This window comes from Dermacentor silvarum, chromosome 1 (assembly GCF_013339745.2).
Source record: "Dermacentor silvarum isolate Dsil-2018 chromosome 1, BIME_Dsil_1.4, whole genome shotgun sequence".
Classification (NCBI taxonomy): domain Eukaryota; kingdom Metazoa; phylum Arthropoda; class Arachnida; order Ixodida; family Ixodidae; genus Dermacentor; species Dermacentor silvarum.
In genome coordinates this window covers 137,745,901-137,773,092 of record NC_051154.1, presented here as the reverse complement: position 1 = coordinate 137,773,092, position 27,192 = coordinate 137,745,901, and the positions used below count along the sequence as shown (strand labels likewise).

Below are 27,192 nucleotides of genomic sequence, written 5' to 3'. Positions count from 1 at the left end.
AATCACAATGTGTTCACCATCTTTGCAGCTTTAAAGAGCTGACGAAAATATTTCGAAATGCGCTGCAGTGCAAGCCACGGCCACTACTGCTAGGTGTCGTTGCCGTCGTCGCATTGTCTGCGTTGTACCGATCACTCTACTGATTGGCTCGTTGCCATACTCGTTGGGTTTTGAACGCAAGCGTGAAGGCTGCGCACATTTGTATGTGAGCTTGGGCAGTGACTGCTGACTTCGAAATGGCTTCACAAAACATTGATCCACTGGCCCTAGATGAGCACGCAAAGAGCAACGACGAGCAACGGAGGGTTGACTCGGGAAGGCATTCCGTTGCGAAAAGGTAATGGACCGGTGTTTCACAGCTTGAGTGCCAGTCGTAGGCCTAGGCCTTCCCAATTAATCCGTAAATTGGCTTTGTGTATGTGAAAAGTTGCAAAGTAGCGAGGGCCGCTAATTTTTTACGCTTGCTGTGTAACTAGGTTACATTTTATTTACTTGCCTTTATTTTATCCCTGTGCGTTAACAGTATCCTACAAAGCATGTTTCATTGCATGTACAATTTAGGTGGTGGTGGTTAACACGCAATCTCTTCGTCGCGCGTAATTGTGCTTAACTCAGCATGCTACAAGCCACCATTTGACTTGCATGCACAAGCAGGAATTGGCTTGGCTGTTCTTAAACGTAGTGGGCTTGCTCATATATATATTCTCTTTTTCAGGCTTCAACAGGAGCTGATGACGCTTATGGTACGTTGAAATCGGAAGCATAAATCGCGTGCTCGCGGCCTGTTTTTTTCTGGCGAGCATTTCCTTTTTTTTGTGTGTTATTTGCCTGCAGCTTGGTGTGTATCTTTACGTAGTGATTTGCATTTTTTTTTCTATCGGACAACGTTTTGCAAGCAGAACGGTAGTAGCGGGAACGTTGCAACCTGGAAAATTTGCTTTCAGCTTGTGCTCCTGTTACACCGTCACAGAGAGAGAGAGACAACACAGTGTAATAATGAGTTGAAATGTCACATATTTTCAAATGTTAAATTGCGGTCACTTTGCCAAATTTTAATGCGAGACATTCGTTGCCTCATTCAACGCCTCTTGCGGTAGGTAGGTTTCTTTCTCGCCTTGTTTCGGGCTTCATCAATAAATAAAGGGACCGATGTAGCACAACAATCCAATGCTTTAACCATTAGGCAACGGTTGCTTTTTTTTTAATTGCTAGCAGAACTTGATGCAGTGCTCGTTATGGCAGTGAACAGCGTGCCCGTGTTCTTAACGACATAATTCTCTGAACTGCGAGACTCAGATGCGCGTTCATTCGCAGCGCTAAGCTCATGAGAAATGTCATGTTTACAGCAAGCCACGACTACAAAGTCGACAAAGTGGCTATTGCAGGCGGTTTCAAAATCGTCGGGACCTGTGTTCCTCAAACTATAATCAACGCAGCCACAAGGCAGAAATGTATTATAAAATTTGCTTGCAGCAGCACTCGCATCGGGTTCTTGTTTTCAGGTTAACAGCCGAAGAATTCAAGGAACTGCCGCGCCGGTGTTTCGGGAAAGTGTGAACAGACTGCGGCTGTTGCTCTGCTTGTTCTCGAGATAATGTCGAGTTCATGGTGCTCTTTTATGGTTGAAAGCATATCAGACTTTTGAGATTCACGAGCTCAAAGGAAAATATAGTAAAGCTAGAACGGCCTAATTGGGGCCAGGTATTTTAGGTTTGGATGACACCGAATGCCATATATAGGCCGCGACGGCAGCGGTCTTTCGACATGCCGCTAGACAAGTAATTATGCCTGTGCTGTAGTAGCGGCCATCTGTCCCTTTAGCAATTGATAAATAACTGATGCAATGCATATAAGCTCGCAGTAACGTACATACGTGCGAATCGCGCTGCAGCGCGAGATCGTGCGCTACTCGCTTGATGTAGCTTTTAATGACAGCGCTCGAACATCGATGTGCTGTAATCAATACTACCTTGCTGTGCTGCCTCAACGTGCTGGCTTGAGGTCAAGGATAAGCACATTCAACTCTCTAACCTGTGCTGCTCGTAGTGCGGTAGTGAATTGTCACCGAATCAGCCCGACCATTTGTGGTCATTTGCACACACCTGGTCACTTCACCACTTTGCACCAGTCGAATTGTTAATTGTCGCTGTGGCCTGGTCTCGCATCGTGAATCACCAGCCATGCCTGCTGCTATGTCTGTCTTCCATTTCGCTTACCCAGCGTGACGAACTGCAGTTATCCAGCATGCCCGACGCTCCACTTCGTGAGGCCTTGAAGGGAAAACGGTAGAATCTGATGGTGGGATTCAGGCCTTCTTGTTCATGGCAGCCCACGACGCAGCAGTAACGACGGTGGCGCTTTTTCGAGGCTGAGCTAGGTCTCTCCGGATCGGCGTCGCCGATGTCTCCTGCTTCCTGCATTACGTCCACACGGAGAGTCCATTTTCGTATAACTATAGGCTGCGGCCAGCTCGCAGTCTGGTCGCCATGGTCTGTGAGAAGTGACGGGCCTTTTTGCACTCGAAACAGGGCAGAAAAAGTGCGAATCGACGCAAAACGCGGGCTAGAAACGTGCTTCGCCACAGCCAGGGCTCAATGCTATCCAAGCTGGTACTATCCAGATGATGTTTTTCGCCGCCACCAGGCGCCGCTACTATACCTCAAACTCCAGCGCAAGACGCCCATTGGCATTTCGTAAACTCGTTTAACAGCTGGAGTAGCAACGTTACCATTGCTGTCGTACGATGTCGTCTTGCTGCCATCGTCACACACATGCTCCTGTCACAGGCAAAACTGCTTGCCTTACACATACAAGTTGGTCCACCTAGTAATGCCTTGCAGAACCTCAAACGATGATGGAGCATTAGCAAAGCACTTTGCTACCTGCAAAATGCTTTGCATAACATTGTTTCTCGCAGTGTATGGGATCTGTATAATTTCTTGCTTCGGTAGCCTCTTCGCGACTTCACATGAAAACTGATGAGCTTGGTGCTAAGTATGATGTAGCAATTACGTTATCAGAAACAGGGATTTGTTCTTACCATCTTGAATTGGGAGTTAATTTATAGCTAAGCAAGGTGTTCTGGTGGACACCAATATGGTTTGCATTAACTGTTAGAGGGTGTTGAGGCCCCATTTTGTTGTATGACTGAAGAAATTAGGCTTGAGCTCATATTTAATAACCAGCAGTGCTGGATGGTTCCATGGTGCCGGTAGAATTAAAAAGGTTAGGAACAAAGGAACTGTACAGTATTATTCAATGTGCTATGTAAAATAAGCATTTTTAATTCACATAACTGAATGTTTTCGGACATTTAAAAGGGCTTCAGTACCTATAGCAGAAGCAGCAATTGTAGAATATTGGTAATGCTACTATTGCTGTCTGATAGCAGTTTTGATTTTTGAAAAAAAAAAAATGAAGTTTTTGTTGATTTTTGATTTGGCAGATGTGTGGTGACAAGGGTATCTCTGCATTCCCTGATGGTGACAATCTCTTTCGATGGATCGGAACAATACAAGGACCATCTGGAACCGTAAGTGTTCATTTTACTCCATTTGTAAGGCACTTGTTCTGGATTCAAAACACTTTTGGGATATGCTGTAGTACATGGCATCCTTGGGTGCTGCCTTGCCGATTCTCTGACCATATAGTGTTAGTAGTTTCTTTTTTAATCAAAGGTAAATTATGCACAGGGGTCCAAAAAGTACTGCACATACAAACCAGTTATGCCAGTGCCATTCATGTTGTGCCAGTACCTTTTCTTTCCCCCACATCTAGAAACATGCAACAGGCCAGGATGTAATCTTTAGATCATAATTTTACTTTTTCATAACGTTTACTATTGTTCGTTTGCAACTTGTTCATGGAAGCACACGTTAGCAGTTTTACTATAAATAAAATTTAGGAGCTGCCATAATCGGCAGATTTTATTACTAATGTTGACCAGGTTTTGTCTGTTTTCTTATGAGGTGTGAAAGATTGGATTTGAAAGAGAACTTTAACAACTTGTAGTGCCAGTCAAGTGTTCCATGCCTTTCAGGAATGATCTGAGCAGGCTTGCATAGCTGAATTGAAGACCATCAGATGTTTACCAATACATACCTGTCAATCCCTCTGAATTTTTCTTAGACTTTACGAATTTGGGATCATCTTACGATTTTACGTAAGCTGTCAAGTTTTACAAACAGACAAGTTCCTGAAGAGGGCAATATCTGCAATAGCAAAGTCGCTTAAAGAAATCCTATGATATAAAAAAGAATTTGTTGTTTGTCACTCTCAGCTGTTCCAGCTTCGCTGCTGCTTGTATAAGCTGCGTCTAAAGCTAAATTGTCGTTATCGAAGTGCATACATAGAGTAACATACAAGGATAAGAGAGGACACTTCCATAGGCCCCTGCGGCCGATTTTGGTTCGCAGTGCACTTAGCGGGTGTGTGGAATCTACGCAGACTCGGAGATTTGGACCGCAGGAAAACTAATCTCGAAGGCTATCTTCTGGCGGTTAGAAAATGTACACGGCCTCCAAGATTGCTTCCATGCGAGTGCTCGTCCCGGAGGCTATATTATGGCTTTATTTTTATTCTTTTAACGCGTTGCTTGCATGCATCGAGTAGCTTCGTGTAAGCTGTACCGCCAGAGCAGCAAGCACACGATGCCAGTGTGTGTTTATGCAGGCACTTTAAATAAACATGACAAGTGTTGGAAGAGACGAAACTTTATTTTTCAGTCATTCTCAGTAAGCGCATGTACACTTTTTTTTTTTCGCAACGTTCGATGAACGCAAGCACAAAAAGATGGGTGCACTGCTCAATGAGATACATGCCAATACAGCTGCCACATGTTGAGAATAAGTTTCACAAAAGGAATAAACAGGCGATATTATGAAAAACCCCAGAGAACAGTAAAACTGCAGAAGACGGCATTAGCATTAAAGAGGTAAACAACGCTCGTCCTTTGAAGCCTAACCTTTCTTATTAAGCGATAGTTTCGGGCTGCATAGCAAACAAGGAATGAAGGCTGCTCACTGCAGTTGTCAGCCAACCAAGCTCTCTCCCTGTCCTGCCGTTGTTACTGCACCTCGTGACACAGCAGTAATTCCCGTAGTACTTGACTATGGTCGGCATGACCTGAAAAAAAAAGTACTGGTTATGTATTCTCTCCCACCTTCGCACAAATTTTCACCTACGCACTTCAGATCGCCCTTTCGCGAAAAGCGTCACGTGCAATTGTCGCAGCTAAAAAAAAAAAAGGCAACCTTCGGTGCCATGCATGTGCCACTGAGGCAGGAGTGTTTATTCAGAATACGTCGTAGCCACAGCTTACAAACATTCTTCTCAATTCGCAAGTTCTCTCTAATTGCGCTCCTAACAAAGGCTTCAAGCAATCTGCGCACGCCACGAATAACGATCCTAAGCATAACTGCATTCTTTCACACAAGTGCAACACACGTGCATTAAATTCAGACTACGTATACCGGCGTGTGCCGACTCACTTTCTCGCGCCCAGAAACGATTTTCTCGCAAATGTGCTGCGCAGCATTCCAAATTGCTGTTTCTTACATAATGTGAAGCAATCCACGAACATCCTGCGCGAAGGGAAGAACGCAAAAAACTCTCTGCGCCGAACAGCACAATGCGACAAATGTTAACTTACGGCTGAAGTGACAAATACATAAGCAATTTGCAAAGTAATGAAGGGAAAAAAGAACGTAATGAAGGCCTTCTTACCAAGCAGCAGCCAAGCAGACAGACACGTTCTGGCAGGCGAACCCAGCAAAGACCACGCAGACGTTATCGCACATCTTTTGTAGCGTCGCCTTGCCTGATCACACCATGGCCGATATTTTGTAGCGATGCATTATTCTTTATACTAGTCTTATCATCCACCGCTCACGGCCGGCTGATCCCGTTGATAACGTCTATGTCTACAGCCACATGGACAAGTAGACGTATAGTGCATTGTAGAAAAGTTACTACAATAGATAAGTAGTACGCGCATTCCCTTGGAGACAGGGAGTGTTGTATTACCCTCTAGCGGGCGGCATGAAGCTGCGTAGCTCGGCCGCTTTTAGGCTCAAGTGGCCACTCTTGTAATCCGTATGTTACTCTATGGTGCATACATATTCCACAAAGGGCATGGGCTCAAGGCAAGCTTTAAATAGATACGTGGGACTTGGTGTCCAAAGGCTTTTTATGAATTATAATATTTGCAGGTGGGCAGGTATACAAATATGTATGAGTTGAATTGAGCCAATGACTTCAGCTTGCAAATGATTGTCCAGAAACCTCAATGAGTGGATGGAGTGGTGTGGCAGCTTCTGCACGGTTTCCTTAGATCATTGCAAGGCATAATTAAAGTGCAAGGGCCATAAATTTCAGCTAGCTTATTGTTTGACGTCTCATACCAGCAAATGGCTTTAGGTAATGAACCCATGTGGGTATATGTGTGCACATGTGCATTCTAGGAAGCAGTTCTGTGTGTATGTTGTCTTTATCTAAAAGGGACACTAAAAAGAAAAATTTCTTCTGTATCGGCAAATTACCCTTCTACAATATCAAAAACACCACTCTTACCACGACAAGACGCTTGGTAAGCCAGAAAATAACATAAGAACGGTGGTGCGCCACCTCCTTGAAATTTCCGCACCAGATTGCTGTGACGTCATGGATTTTGACACCATCTTCTAGGGCCTAGTTAATTATTTAGCGGTAAAGATAGACAACATTGTGTTATAAAGGAGCCAAAGATTTAACATGGTGAGTTTAGGAAATTTTGCACCCGCCGGCGTTGCTCAGTCAGCTAAGGCGTTGCGCTGCTGAGCACGAGGTCGCGGGATCGAATCCCGGCCCCGGCGGCCGCATTTCGATGGAGGCGAAATGCAAAAACGCCCGTGTGCTTGCGTTGTAGTGCACGCTAAAGAATCCCAGGTGGTCAAAATTAATCCGGAGCCCTCCACTACGGCGTGCCTCATAATCAGAACTGGTTTTGGCACGTAAAACCCCAGAAAGAAGTAGGAAATTTTGCTGAGCCAACGCAACCTAAATATGAAAAAGTACCTTGAAATCCATGACATCAATCAAAGTGATGTACCTGCGTTGGGGATTTGGCGCGAAATTCAAAAACAAACTCTTCTAATAATCAACTTATTTCAAAATTAAGTTTTTCAAGGAAGGCGTTATCCATCTAGACTATTTTAGTGTTTTGCTTTAGTGTCCTGTTAAAATATTGTGCTTGCTTTTTTCAACCAACTGGTGCAAAAATTTACTGATGGTGTGCCTCTCCCTCTTGCACTCTCTGTTCCACGATGTATTCAAGGGCTGGCAGAAGGCTGTTTCTTCATTGTGTGGGAATCCTTAAAGCATAGATGGATGCCACATGTGAAATGGCATATTTTCATTGCAAAATACTGAAGTTATGAAACATAATACCTGAATGTGTAGTTGGTGTCTTATATTTATGGACAGCATAGTGCAGCATTCCGAGCATAGTGCAGTGCAGGATGCAGAAGTGTTAGGTCGGGTTAAGTGCAATGACCATAGGTTAGTGAGGTCTACGATTTCTCTTACTTTGAAGAGAGAAAGAATAAAATTAGTCAAGAAGAAACAGGCCAAACTAGATGCAGTAAGGGTAAAAGCAGACCAATTCAGGCTGGTGCTCGCAAACAAATATGCAGCTTTAGAACAGGAAGATGAAGACAACTTGGAGGTAATGATTGAAACCTTAACTAGGCTGATTTCAGAAGCAGCAATTGAAGTGAGAGGTAAAGCACCTAGGCAACCAGTAGGTAAGCTCTCCCAAGTAACAGAGGACCTAATAAAGAAACGGCAAAACATGAAAGTGTCAAACTGGAGAGGTCAGATAGAATTAGCTGAACTGTCGAAACGGATCAACAAGAAGAAAGGAAGGGATATCTAAAATTACAACGTGGAAAAGATTGAGGAAGCAGTAAAATATGGACGCAGCATGAAATCACTGAGAAGAAAACTAGGCATAGGACAAGGCAAAATGTATGCACTGAAAGATAAGCAGGGTAATATCATCAGCAATTTCGATGACATAGTAAAAGCAGCGGAAGAATTCTATACTGACTTGTGCAGTGCCCAGAGCAGCCAAGCTACTTTCATTCGAAGTAGTGATGAACAGGATACAGAGGCTCCTTCTATAACTAATGATGAAGTTAGAACGGCCTTGAAAGACATGACCAGGGGAAAAGGCTGCTGGAGAAGATGGAATAACAGTCGATTTAATCAAAGATGGAGGAGATATCATGCTTGAAAAGCTTGCGGCCCTTCATACGCAGTGCCTTATGACTTTTCAAGTGTACCAGAAAGCTGGAAGAATGCCAACGTTATACTCATCCATAAGAAGGGGAGACGTTAAAGAATTTAAGAATTATAGAACCATTAGCTTGCTTTCAGCGTTGTATAAAATATTCACCAAGATAATTTCCAATAGAATCAGGGCAACACTTGTCTTCAGCCAACCAAGAGAACAGGCTGGCTTCAGGAAGGGATATTCTATGATGCATCATATTCATGTCATCAATCAGGTAATAGAGAAATCTGCAGGGTACAATCAACCTCTCTATATGGCTTTCATAGATTATTAAAAAGCATTTGATTCTGTAGAGATACCAGCAGTCATAGAGGCATTGCGTAATCGCGAAGTACAGGAGGCATACGTGAATATCTTGGCAAATATCTACAAGGATTCCACAGCAACTTTGGCTCTCCACAAGAAAAGTATAAAGATACCTATCAAGAAAGGGGTCAGGCAAGAAAACGCAATCTCTACAATGCTATTCACTGCATGCTTAGAAGCGTTCAAGCTCTTAAACGGGAAAGGCTTAGGGTACAGCCATGCTAGCGGCAGAAACGCGCGGCAACGCGTCATGCCGTGCGCGGCAAAAGCGGCAGGAATTCGGGGGGTTGTGCGGCGTGCCGCGCGAAATGGGTTCGAGACCCATTTCTGCAGCAAATGCCGGATGCCGCGAGATGAAGAACCAATCAAGAGCGACGAGGGTGACGTCACAGAGCCATCACAACCGGACCGCCGCCGGTCCGCGCCGGGTTTTCAATCGACGATCGTTGTCTCTCGCATGAAACGAGCGCTCGCGGTGTTGCTCGCGCGTTCGGAGAGCGCGGGAGATATTATCGCGCTGCCGCGCGGCGAGACGCGCTTGCCACGGTGGCCTCGCGGCAACTTGCCGCCCGCATTTTTTGCCGCTAGCGTGGCCGTACCCTTAGGAGTGAGGATCAACGACAAATATCTCGGCAACCTTCGATTTGCAGATGACATTTTCCAATTCAGCAACAATGGGGAAGAATTACAGCAAATGATTGAAGACCTTAACCGAGAAAGTGTAAGAGTGGGGTTGAAGATTAATATGCAGAAGACAAAGTTAAATACATGGCACGGGAACAAGTATTCAGGATCGCCAGTCAGCCTCTAGAGTCTGTAAAGGAGTACGTTTATCTAGGTCAATAACTCGCAGGGGACCCTGATCATGAGAAAGAAACTTACAGAAGAATAAAATTGGGTTGGAGTGCATACGGCAGGCACTGCCAAATCCTGACTTGGAGCTTACCACTGTCATTGAAAAGAAAAGTGTACAATTATTGCATTCTACCGGTGCTAACATATGGGGCAGAAACTTGGAGGTTAACAAAGAAGCTTGAGAACAAGTTAAGGACCGCACAAAGAGCGATGGAATGAAAAATGTTAGGCCTAACGTTAGAGACGGGAAGAGAGTGGTGTGAATCGGAGAACAAAGGGGATAGCCGATATTCTAGTTGACGTTAAGCGGGGAATAATGGAGCTGGGCAGGCCATGTAATGCGCAGGATGGATAACCGGTGGACGATTAGAGTTGCAGATCGATACCAAGAGAAGGGGAGCGCAGTCGAGGCTGGCAGAAAACTAGGTGGGGTGATGAAGTTAGGAAATTTGTAGGCGCAAATTGGAATCGGCTAGTGCTAGACAGAGGTAATTGGCGATCACAGGGAGAGGCCTTCATCCTGCAGTGGACATAAATATAGGCTGCTGATGATGATGATTTATGGACAGCAGCATTGAGCCATTCATTGTCTAGCTGTGGCAAGTTGCTGCCGTGCACTATTGTAGTAGGAGCTTTTGTAAATGCTGTCCTTTGCATGCGTGAAGTGCATTCTTGGTTGGGATTCCATTTTCTTGTGCAGTGCAACACAGTATGAGGAAACTTGCTGTCATCTATATAGCAGTTCTAGTAAATACTCTTCAGAATTTTCTCACTGTATGCATGTTCGTGCCTACATTTGGAATACATGCCACAATACATAACCCTCACCTATTTTCCTGTAATCACAGATGTCAATTCACTGCAAAGACATTGGGTCATTTAGTGGTAAAGTTCGAAGTCATTGCAGAAACATACTTCATATGAATGCTTCTTCTGGGTATGTTTTTCCTTTTTTTTTTTTTTACACTAGTCAAGTCGGAGCTGCTTTTAATCACCATTCACCATTGTAGATGTCACTCAATTGTGGTATGTCGGTATGTGGGGTGTGGGAGGGGGGAGATCTTTGCCCCTTGCCCTTTCTTGTGCATTTTCACATTGAAATTCAAAGTGAAATTACAGAGTTCCCACTGAAAAATGTATTGTTCCAGGTATATGAGAAGTTGGTGTATCGGCTTAGGCTGGAGTTCCCTAGTGCCTACCCCTACGAAAGCCCACAGGTCCGCTTTGAGACCCCCTGCTTTCACCCAAATGTGGATGCTCAGGGGAACATTTGCCTTGACATCCTCAAAGAGAAGTGGACTGCTTTGTTAGATGTGCGCACCGTGCTGCTCTCTATTCAATCATTGTTGGGAGGTGAGTATCCGCCAGCCTGTTCATGTGTTTACATTGAACATGTTTCTCTAATAGAGTATTTTAAGGTATGCAAAGCCATTTGCAAAGTGCATTACTTATTGCTTTGTCTAATGATTAAAAATAAGTGTGGCTAAGGCGAAGGTGAGGTACATCTTGCCTCCTTTAGATTAAATATTGCTCATATGTGCAAAAATGCTATGTTTGAACCATTCAATATTACTTGCAATTTCCTGTGCTAATGTGAATTGTGCCACAAAACTTATTGCACTAAATGAGTTAATTTCGAAAACCTTGCATCAAAACAGGCAATTTGTTTCAATTTGTTTTTTCTCCTTTGTGGTCATTAGCAGCCACTTTGGAGGCCTTTTATTTGGTGTAGATGTTTTCTGCAGTGCTTGAGTAAGCAGAAATATCGTACTGAAATGATGTTGCCATCAACTTGGTTGTGGTCATACACATGGGTTAGGTCGTTTGCTTGTTGATTGTGCCTGTAGAAGCTACGTTGCTTCAGTCATTTACATGGGTTGGTCGCTTGCTTTTCTGTTTGCCGTCAGATCCAAATTATACCTGAAGGTGGTCGCAGAATGGTTCACTACTAATAACATGTCAACAAGCCTGAGCTCGAATTAAAACCTTGTTTCTAAATTTTCTCCCTTTGGCATAGATGGATTGTTAGATCCAACAATGTTGAGTGATCGGATGGACACCTGCTTTAGCTGAGGTCTCGGAACACGATAGCTTTAGGAGGGGAATCATCCCTGCCATGCCAGCGTAATTGATGATGTAAAGTTACACAGGATGGAGAGGAAAGGTGTGGTTTCCTGCAATATGTGGCAGAGGGTGCTGAGGAGATATCAATTGACACATTCAGTGCAGCACAGCCAGTGTTCTATGGGCACGGAGTGTGCCATCAATTGCTGCCGAGTGCTGTCTGCTCACCCAGTCAATTGCTCACACATGCTTCTGCATAACAGCCATGCAGCTTATTTTGCTCATTGTCTGAAAGTGGTAAAACTGCGGCCTCCGAGGTCGCACTGGCACGTACCAGTGCTATCTCTGAAGTTATGGTGGAGCGCACTAGGTTAAATGCTTGCAACAAGGTGCCGTGTCGGGCACATAGGCCCACAGGGCACGTCTTATACCCTCTTTACACGGGCACTCTCAACTGCCATTGAGCTGATGGCAGTTGATGTCAATGGCAGTTTACCAAATTTACACGGCTACTCCAACTGTCATTGACATCTCAACGATCGTTGGCCTCAACGGAGGTCGAGAGTTCAGTTGACAGTACCTGAATGGAGACGGGAAGATGGCAGCCTCCGTGGATGAAAACGTGCCACCCGCAGCTGCCGATGCTGCGAAGCGTTTCGTGTGGACAAGGTCCATGACGGAAATGTTGCTACACGTGTCTTAGATTCGCGTAAAAATTTTTTCCACTAGGTATGTTTGTCAGTCAAAAGAAAGACAAATGTTACAGCGCAATAATAAATAAAACAGATTTTAAATATAACCATGCAAAAGTAGTGAGGAAATATGCAATAATTTATCGCATATTACTCTCGATTCAGCGCGCCCACGTGATAGCAAAATTTAACCCGAAAGTTCGTGTAAGCGCAGTTAAGTCTGAGCACTTCAATGCCAGTTTGAAAGTTCAACTGTCGTTAATTTTGATGGTCGTTCAGGGTGACCGTGTAAAGAGGGTATTATTCGTAGCAGGATCCGGCCACAGGAGAGAAGTTCCCCTCCTGGTACCTTGCTCCGTGGCTGAAGTGCAAGATGTGTTGGTAGTGCATAGCACTGTCGGTGGCATGACTGTGTGGGTGACAGCATAGAGCATTTTCTGCACGAATTAGTGATTCTTGCCAAACATGCATTATTATTTATACATGCATGTTTGGTGATATGTGTGTCACCCACACAACACATGCATGTCGTGCTATGTGCACAGATGGATACTTGCTGCTGGGTATTCCTTGATACCTCCTTGATATTATTGAAAGCATCTGAATTTGTAAAAAAACAGATTCAAGGGCCCTTAAAACCGCTTGAAAATAAGTGTGCTCCTTGAATTGTGAATGTATAACAGTGCGAATTGATCACACAAGAAGGCGACACACACTGCAGAATTCTTTGAAAACTTGTGCCAATGTCTTCTTTTTGGTTTGAAGTAAATATTTAGGGCTACAGTAGTCTTACAGAGAATAACTTGAATAGCAGTGGCTAGGGCAGAAAATGACAAAATAAATTGCAAGGAAAGTTTGGTGAAGGAATTCGTATGGTTTCCAGACGTTTAAATTGCACAGAACATGAGCTCTGCCCCAAGCCACCCATGGCTTTGTGTGGAACTTGTACAGACATTTCTTGTCAGATGTGAAACAGGTGTACATTGCATTTTCTCTACGTTAACTGTGTGATACACTGGGATTTTGCATCGGTCTTTCTTTGACAACGCTTTCAAAAGAAAGCTAGTTGCACACCAGTCTTCTTCCTCATCCTCTGTTCCTGCTCTAATCTAACAAATGATGCTTGCTGCCTATCATTTAGTGCTAGCCGAGGATGTATAGCCAGAAACTCCGTAGTCAAAACTGAAACTCGAGAAAAATTTTTTTAGTTTGTTGTTTGTAAGCAACACTCGTCCAAAAGGGTTAACAGCTTGCTTGTACAAGTGGCTGTCTGATCACATGGTCAAAATTCAGTTGGAGGGGTAGCACAGTGCACCTGTACCATGCTGGTCATAAATGACGTGCACACATGTATTACCACGCTGGAATAATACGAACAGGAAGAAATAAACACCGCTTACACTTGATTATTTCTAAGTGGAATGTGTGATTGGGGTGTAGCAGGGCACCTAGTGTGCTCTGGCCCCAAAACTAAGCCTCTATGAATTAACACCAGTGTGATTCACAATGGCGAATGTGTAAAGGGAACTTTACCTCCTAGTTCTTTCTCCCTTGTTTCTTGTTCCAGCGTGACCGTTCATCTGTTAAGTCTTCAGGCTCAAGGACTTCCAGCTTGACTGGGCATAAAGCTGTGTTATAGTACTGCTGTTGGTTCTGGCACTAAAAGCAAATGTTAAGTCAATCTAAAGTATATTATCGCGAACAGAGATTTAGTAATCGAGAAATTGAGGTTAATGCAGGGCAATGATTAGAGACTCCCCGGGGGACATTCAAGTACTACTAGCCCAATGACGTAGGCACTCTTCATTATACAGTAAAACCTCGATAATTCGAAGGTCGCCGGACCGCGAAAATTCTTTGAATTAAGCGGATTTTCGAATTAACCGAAATGAATAATAAAAAAAGAAAACAAGCAAGAACTTGCAGCAAAAAGAAATCATCTTTATTTTCCATGTCCGAGAAAAATTACTCAATGTAATTACCGATGCGGGATTACTTGGCGCGCTGGTTCGCCGCCCCTAGTGCCATGCTCTCCAGCTGGCTCAAAAAACGTAGCATACAAATATCACCCGCACTGCACTCAACAAAGTTGCGGACGATGTTCACGGAATCGATAACTGCCGCGAAAGCGGGCGTGGTGGTGCTTGACTCCAAAAATTTGGACTTGCTGGGTATTCCGGACTTCAAAAATGCACCGTCAGGGTTCCCATTGAGTTCATGCATTTTCGCACCCAATTTTTCGGACGAATTGAGACCCCAAAGTTCGATTTTGCGGACTAAATCGCTCTTTCCGAGCCGCGCTACCCAATCTTGGAGGCCGCCATGTTGGATTTTGCACTGGCTTGGATTCCAGTGGCTCGCTGTGTAGCCTCCAAGATTGGAACGCGCGCTATCAATAGAGAGCTAGCGCAATCCTCCAGTCTCGGAGGCCATGCCCGCTCTTCCTTGGCTGACAAAACGCTCCAGAGTACTGCTCTTTTTCTTTTTTCTTAGTAATGCGCTCAGCACTATCGTTGTAACCATTTATTGTGGGATGTTTTTTTATTGTGACACCAATTATATGGACACTTCAAGCGGATTTTCGCCGTCGGCGTCGCCGCCCTGAGGTTCCATACAAAGTCCAAGGGCGATAAAATCAGCGCCGCGCGCCCGCCGTATGTGCCCTTCTACTCTTCTATCTGCGTTCTTAGTGCCGGAGCGGTTTCTGGCGCGCACCGTATCTTGAAAGCGATCTCCAGACGGCTCTGACCTTTTGTATGCGATGTGCTCTCGCCGCTCAGTTTCCGTTGAAGCGATAGACCGCACGAACCTTCGCGGCCGCGCTCAATCGTGCGCGCTGACACCACGCTTGTTAATTCAGTGAGTTTTTTTTTTTTTTTTCAAGTTTCGGTTGCTATTTTGAACGTGGCGTGTACACTGAGCAGGTGTCTCGGAGACCCGTGTCTCAGTGATCGGTGCTACTTCCTGTACCTTCGCGAGAGCTAAGCGGTGCGGAGCTCGTTTCTGGCGAACTCCGTTGGTGGAGATCGCCAACGCGGTGACGTTCGTGTCGACTGTACACGGAGACGACGTCATTGCTGCGCAAATCCAAGCAGGTCGATCCCCTCCAAGCGTAGTATGAGGCAGGGCATTATTAGAGGCTTTTTTAAGCCGCACTAATAACTTTCTTTTTTTTTCGGCCGAACGAGTTTTCCAGACTATTTTTCAGTCCCCTCGAGCTCGGAAAATCGGTCGGTTGGCGACTGTACGGAGCGCCCTAACCTAACCGCCGCACGTTGCTACTAGCCGGAAACTTCGAATTATCCGAATAGAGCCGCGCGGGCCATTCAATTTATCCGGTAGAATTTGCATTGAGAATGACGGGACCGCTCAAATTCTTCGAATTAACCGAAATTTCGAATTAACCGAGTTCGAATTATCGAGGTTTTACTGTAATTCTGTCACTAGTACTCAACCACTCCAAATAAAAAGATAATTGTATTGCATTATAAGACAAAAAAAAATGCTACTTGTCTAGTTCTATTAGATTTTTAGAAAAAAGAGAGCTCATTGACGTTACCCTTGACAATGATGCAGGTGGTCAAAGGTTTCGTATTTCCCACTCTGTGCTAGCCCACGCTTTCACATTTTGGTAGTTTTTGTTATTGCATAGTGCTGTGCCGGTTTTGCTGGCTTGTAAAACTGACACAAATTACAAGTAGCAGAAAATGCCACGTCCATGTGTTGTCGCTGGATTCCCCAATGGTCGACGCCACTTTATCAAGAGCAGCTGCATTGGCCGCGCGTTTGCGTTTTGAGCAGGAAACCGTACCACAGTCTGTCAGGCGCCGTTTTACTAGCCGACGGCAGTAAAGGGCAGTAGTAATGACGTATGCGATGTCATCACTTCCTCCTCGGAAATGGCAGACTTGAATTCTGCTAAAGGTATGACCCTTCAGACGCAATTTTCTCGTAAAGTAAGTACCGTATTTATTCGAATCTAGGCCGATAGTTTTTTTCAAATAATCACATACGAAACTCTAGGGTCGGCTTAGATTCGAGGATTTTAAAAAACGCGCCAGTTTTTAACTGAAACTGATAAATATGGTGCATAGTTAGCGCCATCTAGAAAAGTCAGTATCGCAGCCGCTACTAGCCGCGCCAGTAGCCAGCTGAAGTACACGAGCGACGTCGCCATTTTGACCTGCGTCGTATCGGTAGTATCGGTATGGTGCAGCATCGGCGCGCGGTGTGGCGTTATCGTAATGGCACCAAATGGGCGATGCCACTATAGTGCCGCTTTCTAAACGAATACTGTATTTACTCGAATCTAACGCGCACTTTCAACACGACCCTAAATCTGCGTCGGCATTTCAAAATGGCCGCCTCGCACGCGCGTCGTGCCTAGCTACCGTAGCATGCGGAAGCTTCCTCCGTGTGCTGCAGTACACGTGCTTAGGCAATAGTCTACCGTCTGTCTTCACGTTCTCAGCGTCTGCTCTATCTATCAGCATGAAGTACTGAGTTCATCATGATGCCGCATTTAAAAGGAAAGTGATCATCTGTGCGGAGACGGACGGAAATCGGGCCGCATCACGGGCGTTCGGAGAATCCGAAACTTGCGAGCGGGACTGGCGCAAACAGAAGGAGAGGATTTTCGCCAGCAAAGCAACGCGGAACGGTTTCAGTGGACCGAAGCAGGACGTAATCTGCGACGATCCACTCCGGCGATACGATCAGGCTTGGCCCTATCTTGAAAGCAATCTGCGACTGGTCAAGTCCGCCGCGCGCCGTGTTTTCGCCGCGTTGAAGCGAGAGGCATGCGAGCACGAAGGCGCGCTTCGTCTCCAGCGTTTTGACAGTTCGTTTCCGCGGTCAACGAGCGAGGTGTGTTCATGTTTGCTTGAGCGCGCGTGATACCGTGCTTGTTAATAGCGGTCTACTAATTTGCTACCGCATTTGATGCATCGCCTTTCGGGCGAAACTGCGACTTTCTTTATTCATCGCAACATCAGTGCATCGGGAGGAAATCTATTTTTCCAAATTTTTCCTCACGGAAAACGGGTGCGCGTTACAATCGAGGAAGCGTGAGAATCGAGTAAATACGGTAGTTGTGCTAGCCGTAGAGGCATCGTCAAACGTTCAAGCCGGGCGGAACTTCGGCATCGGTCTGTCGTTGGAGGGGGCCACGGGAGATGGTTTTTGCGTGCGCCGCAACGTGCGCTCCTTCCAAAAATGCAGCATCTCTAATGCGCTGGATGGTACTGAATATAGCGACGAGGCTAGCAGCGATGGTGACATAGAATGAGCTCGGCATGTTCAAATTTAATAAATGCTGTTTCATTTTGCGAATGCTGTCCTCGCTTTTTCATTCGGCCTACATTCGAGGTAAGTTTTTTTTTTTTTTCGGACTTCGAACTTTTGGGGGGTCGGCTTAGAATCGGAGTCGGCCTAGATTCGAGTAAGTACGGTATTTTCTTGGCACAAAACAAGCGCTGTGAGGTTTCTGGAACGGTATTTCAACAGTTCACGTCAACTTAGTACAGTCGATTCTCGATGATACGAATCTCACGGGGTCACGAAAAATATTCGTAGTAGCCGAAATTCGTATCATCGAAACAATTAAAACTAGCTAAATTATGGGGGCACGCGGGGATCAGATGGCGAAAATCACTAGAAAAATCGATTTTTGAAACACCATGCGTTTGGGTATCTGCAACGCCTAATCTACGCTGTACCAAAATGGTTTGGCTGTAAACGCACAAAAAGTGCCCCAAAAAGATTAATTCGTCAGTGCGCAGGGCAAGAAAACAGCTTTAAATTGCGCGAAATCACCGCAGTTCACGGAGACATAACTCTTATTTCCCGCCACGGAGCGCTGCCATCTCGGTATCGTTCAAAAGCTCAAAGTTTCGCTGTTCCACTTCTCAATTCGTCCGTCGTCGCCATCTTGTAAGAAACGCACAAACATAAAAGAAGCGCGGGTCTGCGATAGGTAGTCACACGGGCCCTCCGAGGAAAGCGGGCCTCCGATTGGCTGCCGTGCTGAAAGGCATCTCTCCATTGGTTGCTGCTGTGGCAGGGTCAAGATGGCAACCGCAGTTATATGCTTTGTAAACCACACCGGCGTCTTCACTTGACACGCAGAATTCCGATTACTGAGAGCTCCCAGGTTAGTGATGGATGGTCGCTCGTTGGAGAAGAAATTTTGGACCAAGCGCGCCTTCGGAATATGGAAGCGCAAGCCTCCCCTACGGCAAAAAAAATACGGCTATTAGCGGGAGAAGCGGAGGAGCACCTGACTGAACGTGCCACGCTACCTTGCACCGTGGATTACGTGCCGCACTATCTTGCACCGTGTGACACCAGCAGCGAAACCGACAATTGCCCTGTGCCATCAGCACCGATAACGCAGTCGACGGAAGACGTGTCAACCGAGGCTCCCGCGCCTCGGCGTACGGCTGCGCGACTCAGCCGAGATCGTATCTCGGTAGACATAGCTCGCTGCGACTAGGCAAAATGGCGCAAACACAGAACGCGGCCCGAAACACAGCAGCCACTCCGTCCGATGGGCGGAAAAGCACAAAAGCAACAAAAGCGCCACTGCTTCAAACGTTTTGCGCCCAGTCGCGGCATCCGCACTGTCCGGCGCCGTGTCCACACCAAAAGAGAAAAGGAGAAAGTGCACGACTGCGCGCTGTTCTCCTTCGCGGTCGACGGTGGGGCGACGTTTGTATCAACCGACGCAGGTCGAAAATCAATTCGTAACAACCGTTCTCTAGCACGTTGCAAGGTAATGGGGCCCGGCCGGGACCGCGGGAAAATTCGTATCATCTGAAAATTCGTGTTAGCTGTGATCGTAACATCGAGATTCCACTGCATTGCCTTTAGTGTCCCTTTAAGAGTATGAAAGCTTTCAGACTCTTAAGACCTTATAACTAGAAAAGCAAACTTGCTGCACGCTTTGCTATAAATATTGGCATCTACCTTTCTTTATCCTCTACCTTGCCTCTTTCCCTTTCTAGTTTGACAACTTGTAATACATTTTGTATACCAGCAGCTCCTTCATTGGCTTCTTTTGTTCATGGAGTATGTTCACTGACATTGCATGTTTAAAAGAGACTAGCATGGTAAATTGCTTCTTAAAATTATGCATGTAGCATATATCATGTGAGTACACTTAAGGCAGCAATTGTAATAAGGTTGCATTTCCATGCCTGTGTATCATTTATGTTGTCATGGATGAGGGGCGCTATTCATGTTTATATAGTTATTACCAGTTAGCTGGCTGTTCAAAACCCAGCAAGACCTGCTGTGGTAACTTAGTCACTATGGTGTTGCGCTGCTGAACTCAAGGCCACAGTGGCGAAAACACCCATGTGCTGATTTAGGCGCACATTAAGGACACTGAAGTGGCCAAAATTATCAGGACTTCCCTTCACTACGACGTCCCTCACAATTATATCATGGTTTTGGCACATAAAACCCCAGAATTTAATTTAAAAAAAACGGCTAGCTTGTAGAGCAGTGGCTGGTACACTGTGCTACTGGAAGGAGCTGGTAACCATCTGCTATTTGATCGAAATTTGATAACAGCCTGCTCAGGTGAAAGCGGAGTGCCAGGTTTGTTGCTTGCCTGATCTTGGTATGCCCAATCTTGTTTATAAATGCAGGGCGTGTACTTATATAAAAAGAAAGTGTAAAGGTCAGCTAGTCATTGCCAGTATGGGCTGGTTGGCCTTTACTCCTTTGTGATAGGGTGCACATCTTTCCCTGAACGTGAATGCACATGCTTTAACATACGAGGTATGCTAAAAAATAAAGCGAACTTTTGAAATAGCGTGCCAACCGGCAGAGGGAGCGCGCTGCGGCTACTGAGTGCATGTAGTGGCAGGTTTAGACAACAAATTGCCATTTGCTGTATTTCGCTCTGACCGTTAGTTGGCGAGCTACAGCCGCTCAAGTGAGCACATGAACAAGCTGTTCTTCGGATTGGTGCCAAAGTGACAATGAAGGAATTGGAAGAACAGCGCGTGTGAAGTTCTGCTACAAACTTGGGAAAACTTTCACAGACATTTCAGTTGCTTAGCCAAGCATACGGGGAGGACTGTATGAGTTGCACGCAGTGCTACGATTGGTTCAAGCATTCAAGTCGGTCAAAAATGAAGGTGATGTTGGTTGTGTTTTTTGACTACAAAGGTATTGTCCATCCGGAATTTGTGCCACATGGTCAGACTGTAAACAAAGAAGTTTACTAGGGAATCCTAGCACGTTTGAGAGATTCTGTGCGCAGTAAGAGGCCTGAATTGTGGGAAAATCGGGCTTGGATGTTGCATCATGACAATGCCCCGGCTCATGCGTTGCTCTTTGTCCGCTGCTACTTAGTGAAACACCACACTCCTGTTGTGCCCCACCCACCATATTCTCCGGACCTAGCCCCAGCAGACATTTTTCTATTCCCCAAGCTGAAAACCACCTTGAAAGGACGTCGTTTCCAAACTGTAGAGGAGATCCAGGACAATGTGAGAAGAGACCTGCGCGCCATTCCAGAAAGTGCGTTCCAGAAGGCTTTCCAAAAATGGAAGAAAAGATGGGAAGAGTGCATTGCCAGTAGAGGGGACTACTTTGAAGGGGACAGCACTTAAAATGTTGTACCATATGCAGTAAAGGTGTTATAGCAAAAAATTCGGTTTCTTTTTGAACACACCTCGTATGTGGTAGCTGATATTATGGAGCAGCTGTAGTGTTATTTGCTTAAAACCACCTTGTCTTACACTGTGGATAACGGTAATGCTTTCTCAACTTTGAAAGTCTTTTCTCTAGTGGCTGACTTTTTTTTATTATTAAATAGACCCCATGTAAGTGCATGACTGAAATAGTAAATGAGGTTTAGGACTATGAACTTGGAAAAAGGAGTTGACTGTGCTATGATTTAGAGAGCCATCAGTTTTACTAGAAAGCCATCAATTTTACCCCATGCATTCATCATATCATTATCATTCATATTGGTCTTGTACATTGAACATTCTCGTGGCCCAGTAGCTCATCCACGAGGACACATCAAGCATTAGCTTAGCTGTCTGAAAGGTGCCTGTTCTTTATCATTATAGCCTCTACTGCATTTTAAAATAGCAGTACCAATAGCAAACAATGCTTTTCCTTTAGCGTATCAATTAGGTGCTTTCCACTGCTTGTATGGTTTCCCATGGCCTTGCATTCTTGCTTTTCCTTTTCCCTACCTTTTGTTGTCAGGGCCATGTTTCTTTTGCAACTTTGGAATTCTATTATGGAGCTATGTTTTTCTGCATGCATTGAAATTTTTTTTTCTTGTCTCTGCTGTCACCTTTGACACATTTACTCTTGCATGTTTTTTAGCACTTGGCTTATTCTGATGTTCTTGAAGACAGCACTGGCATTTTGCATGCTCATAGCTTGCTGCAGCAAATTTTCTTGTGCTGAAAACTCACTCGCATTCAGATATTCTGCTGGTAAGACATGGTACTGTCAGATCCACTTGGGAGCAATCCTCTCACTTTTGGAGACTTCTGCAAACGAGCAACAGTGTGTCTTTCAACACCTTGGAAGCAGTCGGAGCCTTCCGAAGAGAGGTCTGCTATGGAGACAGTGGATAGTCCTTGAAGGCACACTTCCTGCTCTACATTGCATGAACCCTTGATGTTGCATCCTGTCAAGAAGTAAAGAAAACCGCACCTATGGTGTGGCCTAACCGTGGCTTGGGCAGACAGCATGAGGGGCTTTTTGCATGGTACCAGTAACAATAAGACCAGCACTTGCTGCGCAAGCAGGCAGTGGCTGTCGAATTCCGCAAGACCATCTGGTTCTGCATGCTTATTGTATTGTTTTGTTGATGCTAACACTTATGTTTGGCCTTGGCCAGTCACTGTCATGCCCCCTTTTCACATTACTCTCTCCTGTCATTGCGGCATTCTTGGTACCGAATTCTGGCAAATCAAAGTATTGTGACTAATGGCAGTATAAGTTAATACGTTGTCCTCCAGATTTGAGAAATGAAGGGGCTGTTGTCAATTTTGCTGCTGCTGAAGCATTTTTAGTGACTTTAACCTAATGAAGCTAAATTGCCTCAGAAATTTTAGCTGCGCTTCTTACTGTTTTAAAGCGAAGCTTTCTTTGCCTCTTCCTTTGACTTTTCCACTGCTGCTACTGCTGCGGTCGCTGTCTTGCACGCCGCGGCATCGGGGTGTGGTTCAGAGCGTGTTTATACATGGAAGGAAAGGCAACGTGAGAAACTAGTTTGGAGCTTTCATCACGTCACATATGCAGTGCCCCCTGGAACTCCATGGGCATCGCCACATTAGCCTCTTGACAACTGTAATTATCCGTCACCTCCCACAAAAGCATTGCAGAAACTGCAGCGCTTACCTTTCTACTGACGCACAAGTCCAGAGGGGAGGTAGGGAGAGAAGGTAGAGAATGGGTAAAGCCGACAGTTTCAAAACGAGTGAGCGAAGAACAGCCTTGCCGCTCTTTGCTCGCAGTTCCCATGCAGATGGGGGAGGGTGGGAAACGGAAAAGGTGACATGAGGAGGCAAGGAAACGCTACTACTAAAGACACGACAGCAGTTGCAGGCAAACTGAAGGTACCGTACGGTACGTTTCTTCTATTTTTAAAAGATAAATGAATCGTGCAGACGCAAAGCCGCATTGAAGCGCCGTAGGGTCTAGGCGACACTACAGATGTGGTTGCACATCAAATCAACCCTTCTGTGCCCACTGTGGTAGCTTTGCGGCTATGGCATTGCTCGAGGTTGCGGGTTCGATCCTGATCGGGGCAGCCGCATTTCGACTGCAGCGAAATACAAAAACGTTCGTGCACTTATTTAGGTGCACGTTAAGGAACACCAGCGCCGCGGTTTTGTAGCGATGCCTTATGACTTATTCTATACTAGTCTTATCATCCACCGCTCACGGCCGGCTGATCCCGTTGATAACTCGAGCGGACCGTCGCTCTGACCACTGACAGAGCGCGATAAGCGTGAAAAGGCATTACAGGAAAGGCATCGCCACAAAATACCGGCCCAGGTTGTCAATACTAATCCGTACTCTGCCTCTAAGGCGTGCCTCATAATCTGATTATGGTTTTGGCACGTGCAGCCCCATAATTCAATTAAAGTTTAAGACTTCTGCCACGATGTGATATGCCATGTTGGGCAATGACAGTGCTCAACTCTCTTGGAGGTTATGAACAGTGACGCACAACAACGCTTCAAGCAAACATGTCTCCCTGTGTGTTTTGTGTACTACGCAGACAAACAGCAGCGATGCACACAAGGTAACATTTAACATCACTTACCGCTATCGTATTGGATTAAATGTCGAAGAAATTAAGCATTCGTCGTCAACATCACCGCTAATTATCGTCAATCAAAGCAAACAGCACAGAAAGCTTCCCTTACATTGATTTCTACACAGTGTGGGATCTGCATAATTTTTTTTATTTGTTCAATGTCCACATGTCTTGCTTTGATGCTACTTACATGGTGAGAGTTACGTGATGGTTGTGTTCAAATGCCTTAAGTATGCATTTCTCGGCACAGCATTTGGGTGCCCCCCTAACATTGGGTCTTGCTCATTCTTTTTGTCCAGAACCCAATGTGTCAAGTCCACTGAATGGCTATGCTGCAGAGATCTGGAGTAATCAGGTCTTGTACAAAAAGGTGCTGCTGGACAAGTATGAGAAGAAAACCAAAGAATTGGAATCTTAGGGGTTCTCAAAGCTGTCTGGCCTCACTGGAGTGTCTCTGGCAAAAGTGCTTCTTTTTTATGGGTTAAGGGCAGGGGGACCAAGGCAGGCTAGGTGCAGAGTGCGCACTATTCTTGGTATCATGTAAGGGAGCACAAGCTGTAAGTTATTTGAGCGCATTGTGGATGCACATAAGTCTGTGCTGGTTTGTTTGCCAGCTGATGTAACAGATACCTTTACATATGAAAGAAGTGATGAGTAGCAAAGGAGTCATTTTTATTTTTTTGTGTGCAAATAAACGTCTGTACAGTATGATTCCCTTTGTCTGATTTCGGCAGTATAATTTTTTTGAAGTTACACTTGTGGATACTATAGCTTTGTTTCATACTTGGCAGGCAGTGCTGCAGTGCAGTTTATCTGCAATGTTTTTATGAAATAAGTACTTCAGACATTACAACTCCCTGCTACTTGTAGATGTAAGGTTTAGACAGTTTGGCTGCTGAGCACGAGGTCGTGGGACCGAATCCCGGCCACGGCGGCTGCATTTCGATGGGGGCGAAATGCGAAAACACCTGTGTACTTAGATTTAGGTGCACGTTAAAGAACCTCAGGAGGTCCAAATTTCCGGAGTCCCCCACTACGATGTGCCTCATAATCAGATTGTGGTTTTGGCACGTAAAACCGTATAACTTAATTTTTTTTAAGGTTTAGACAAATCGCATTTGTGCATCTTGTGCCTCCAGTAGGCAAAGTACTGTTATTCGTGAGTGCAAGCATTGTATGGCTATTGGTCACAGAAACAGTTCACTCCGCTTATTCGGTAATAGCGATAACATCTTGCAGGTCGGTGACCCTTTTTGCTGGCTTTAAAGTGCCGAGCAAGAGGAGAAAAAGCATTTGGTAGTAAAACACCTTTAATGTAATTGCATTATTTTTGCTACCTAAAAGTATCAGACTAATTTTTGCTTCAAATTATATGATGCATACCTATATGTTTCTTCATATGTGACATATTTTTTATTTGCGAATGTGAGTGATTAAAGTTCTTCTAGCCTTCATAGCGTTGCCTGCTGTGTACAAAATGGGAGTATAGGGGCGCGATCTTGTACGCGTTCCAAAATGGAACGGAGGCGTTCCGTTCCATCAAGCCGCACACGATTGGTCAATTTGAACGTCGCGGTTGAAATTGACCAATCGTGTGCGGCTCGATGGAATGGAACGCCTCCGTTCCATTTTGGAACGCGTACAAGATCGCGCCCTAGAAGTGCTGCTGCAGTTACCCCATTCTGTGCCAGGCTGCTTGGCTACACTAGGCAGCTTTAAAGAATGTTGAATTTGGGTACAATAAATTCCAGGGCAACCGGGAAGTAGCTCGACATCAGTAATCATATGCAAATACATATACAGTAGAACCCCGCTGTTAAGTTCCCGGGTGCTGTGTTTTCCCGGCTGTTACGTCATTTTCGGCGGGTCTCTGCACAGCTTCAATAAAACCCAATGCATTGGTAAGCCCGCGCCGGCCCAAGCGGCCATTTTGACTTTTCATGTCGCTTGGCTTGGTTGCTTGACGATGGCATTGGCCGCCCAAAGTGCGGGGGGCGACACTTATGAAGTATTTTAGGTTTCCGCCAGCAAAAGTATGGCCCTTGAGATCCGTATTTGCTATCTAAAGATGGTGTTTATGACGCGTTGCGGCCCTAAAATTGGTTTTGGCTCATAGATGTTTCGTAGTCCAAGGGCGATAACGCCGTCACTGCGCGCCGTATGCGCGAGTGAAAGCGTGCGAGGGGAGCCGACGACTGCGTCTAAATCTCCTGCGCGAAAAAAAAACAGGGACGAAGCGCCCCTTCTTCCGTTGTGCTCGAGGCACCGGCGAGGGGGTAGGGATAGCGGGCGGCGTTGTACTGTTTGGCTTCAACTGCGTACTGCGCGGCGTCGCGCGGTCGCGCAGGGCGTATCTTGAAAGCGATCTACGTTGGGGGCAGTCTACGCAGTGTAGGTGCGTGGGCGGCTCGTAGCTTTGTGCGTGCTGTGTGTTCTCGGCGCTCGGTTTGCGTTGAAGCGATAGACAACAGCACAAAGGTCACTTCGCTCGCTTCTGCAGCGGCGTTTAAATTCCTCACGCCAGCGTTTGACAGCGCTTGTCTGCGCTTATCGAGTGTGATGTGTTCATGTTTACCTGTGGGTGCCGACACCATGCTTGTTAATATAGTTAATAAGCGAATGTTTACAAGTTTATGTGGACAATAAAACTACTATTCTTACTTTGTATAGCTGTCTACTAATTTGCTATCGCAAATTTTGTGCTTCAATGCATAAAGCGACGTTTTTTTACGAAACTAACTGGAACACCAATGCATTTCTCTGCAAAGTTCGGGAATTAATATCTGGAAACTCGTGTCATCCCGAGAATTTGTTCCGAGTGGATCCGCCTTGCAATCTCCTCGGTTACAATTTGTAAAGTGCAATATGGGCCATCAGTTAATTAGTTAAAACTAATTTGTGAATATTTGTTAATTATTTGATCATGCATTTCAGTTTCTTTTGCAAGTAATGTCAGCCTCTTCGAGTAGACCAGCTCATGAACTAGAATTGTGCTATATGCCCCAGGCAACCTTCAAAAATTTTTGAAAGTGTTCGCTGAAACACCCTGTATATATATATATATTGTCACGAGCGGCGATCCTGTGGTCGGTGCTTGGACGATGACGACGACGACGGGTGGTTTTTCTGGTGTGCACGCGCTCCCCTGAACGATTGCTGCAGCGTTGTGCGCCTTACCCTGTAAATATATCCATTCTATTTATATTCTCCCCGTAACATCTTTGGTGGACGTGCGGGGTACGCTCGCTACAACACCGGGAACTGGATCTTCGCAGCGGACGGCGCGTTGCTGCCACCACAATGACCGACCAAGCGACCCAGTGTGACCAAGACCCGTCACCGGTCATTCTCTTGCACCCTCGTGATCCCGGGACATTCAACGGCACCAGCGGCGTGGACGTCGATGCATGGCTGGCAATGTATGAGCGCGTCAGCCGCACTAACAAGTGGGACCCGACCATAATGCTGGCGAATCTCATCTTCTATTTGCGGGGCACTGCGCTACTCTGGTTCGAGACGCATGAGGCAGATCTGACGAGTTGGGACGTCTGTAAGCAGAAATTACGCGATCTATTTGGGAGACCTATCGCACGACAACTAGCGGCCAAGCAGGAGCTCGCAGTTCGTGCTCAGACGTC

General features: G+C 45.6%; 1 protein-coding gene across 1 annotated transcript; it reads left to right on the top strand.

Moving 5' to 3' along the window:
- The first annotated feature begins 127 nt into the window (after positions 1-127).
- Positions 128-24,265, top strand: LOC119436093 (ubiquitin-conjugating enzyme E2 C). The gene is made up of 5 exons (XM_037702839.2): positions 128-337; positions 716-743; positions 3,446-3,532; positions 10,642-10,846; positions 23,854-24,265. The coding sequence occupies exons 1-5, from the start codon at positions 237-239 to the stop codon at positions 23,970-23,972; spliced, it is 540 nt and encodes a 179-aa protein (XP_037558767.1). The 5' UTR covers positions 128-236; the 3' UTR covers positions 23,973-24,265.
- Positions 24,266-27,192: the final 2,927 nt, after the last annotated feature.

Bases quoted from the DNA above. Each gene is read 5' to 3' on its own strand.
- LOC119436093 (XM_037702839.2), top strand. From the start codon at position 237: ATGGCTTCACAAAACATTGATCCACTGGCCCTAGATGAGCACGCAAAG. The intron at 744-3,445 runs GTACGTTGAAAT...TTGATTTGGCAG, and splicing joins AGGAGCTGATGACGCTTATG to ATGTGTGGTGACAAGGGTAT. The intron at 3,533-10,641 runs GTAAGTGTTCAT...GTATTGTTCCAG, and splicing joins TACAAGGACCATCTGGAACC to GTATATGAGAAGTTGGTGTA.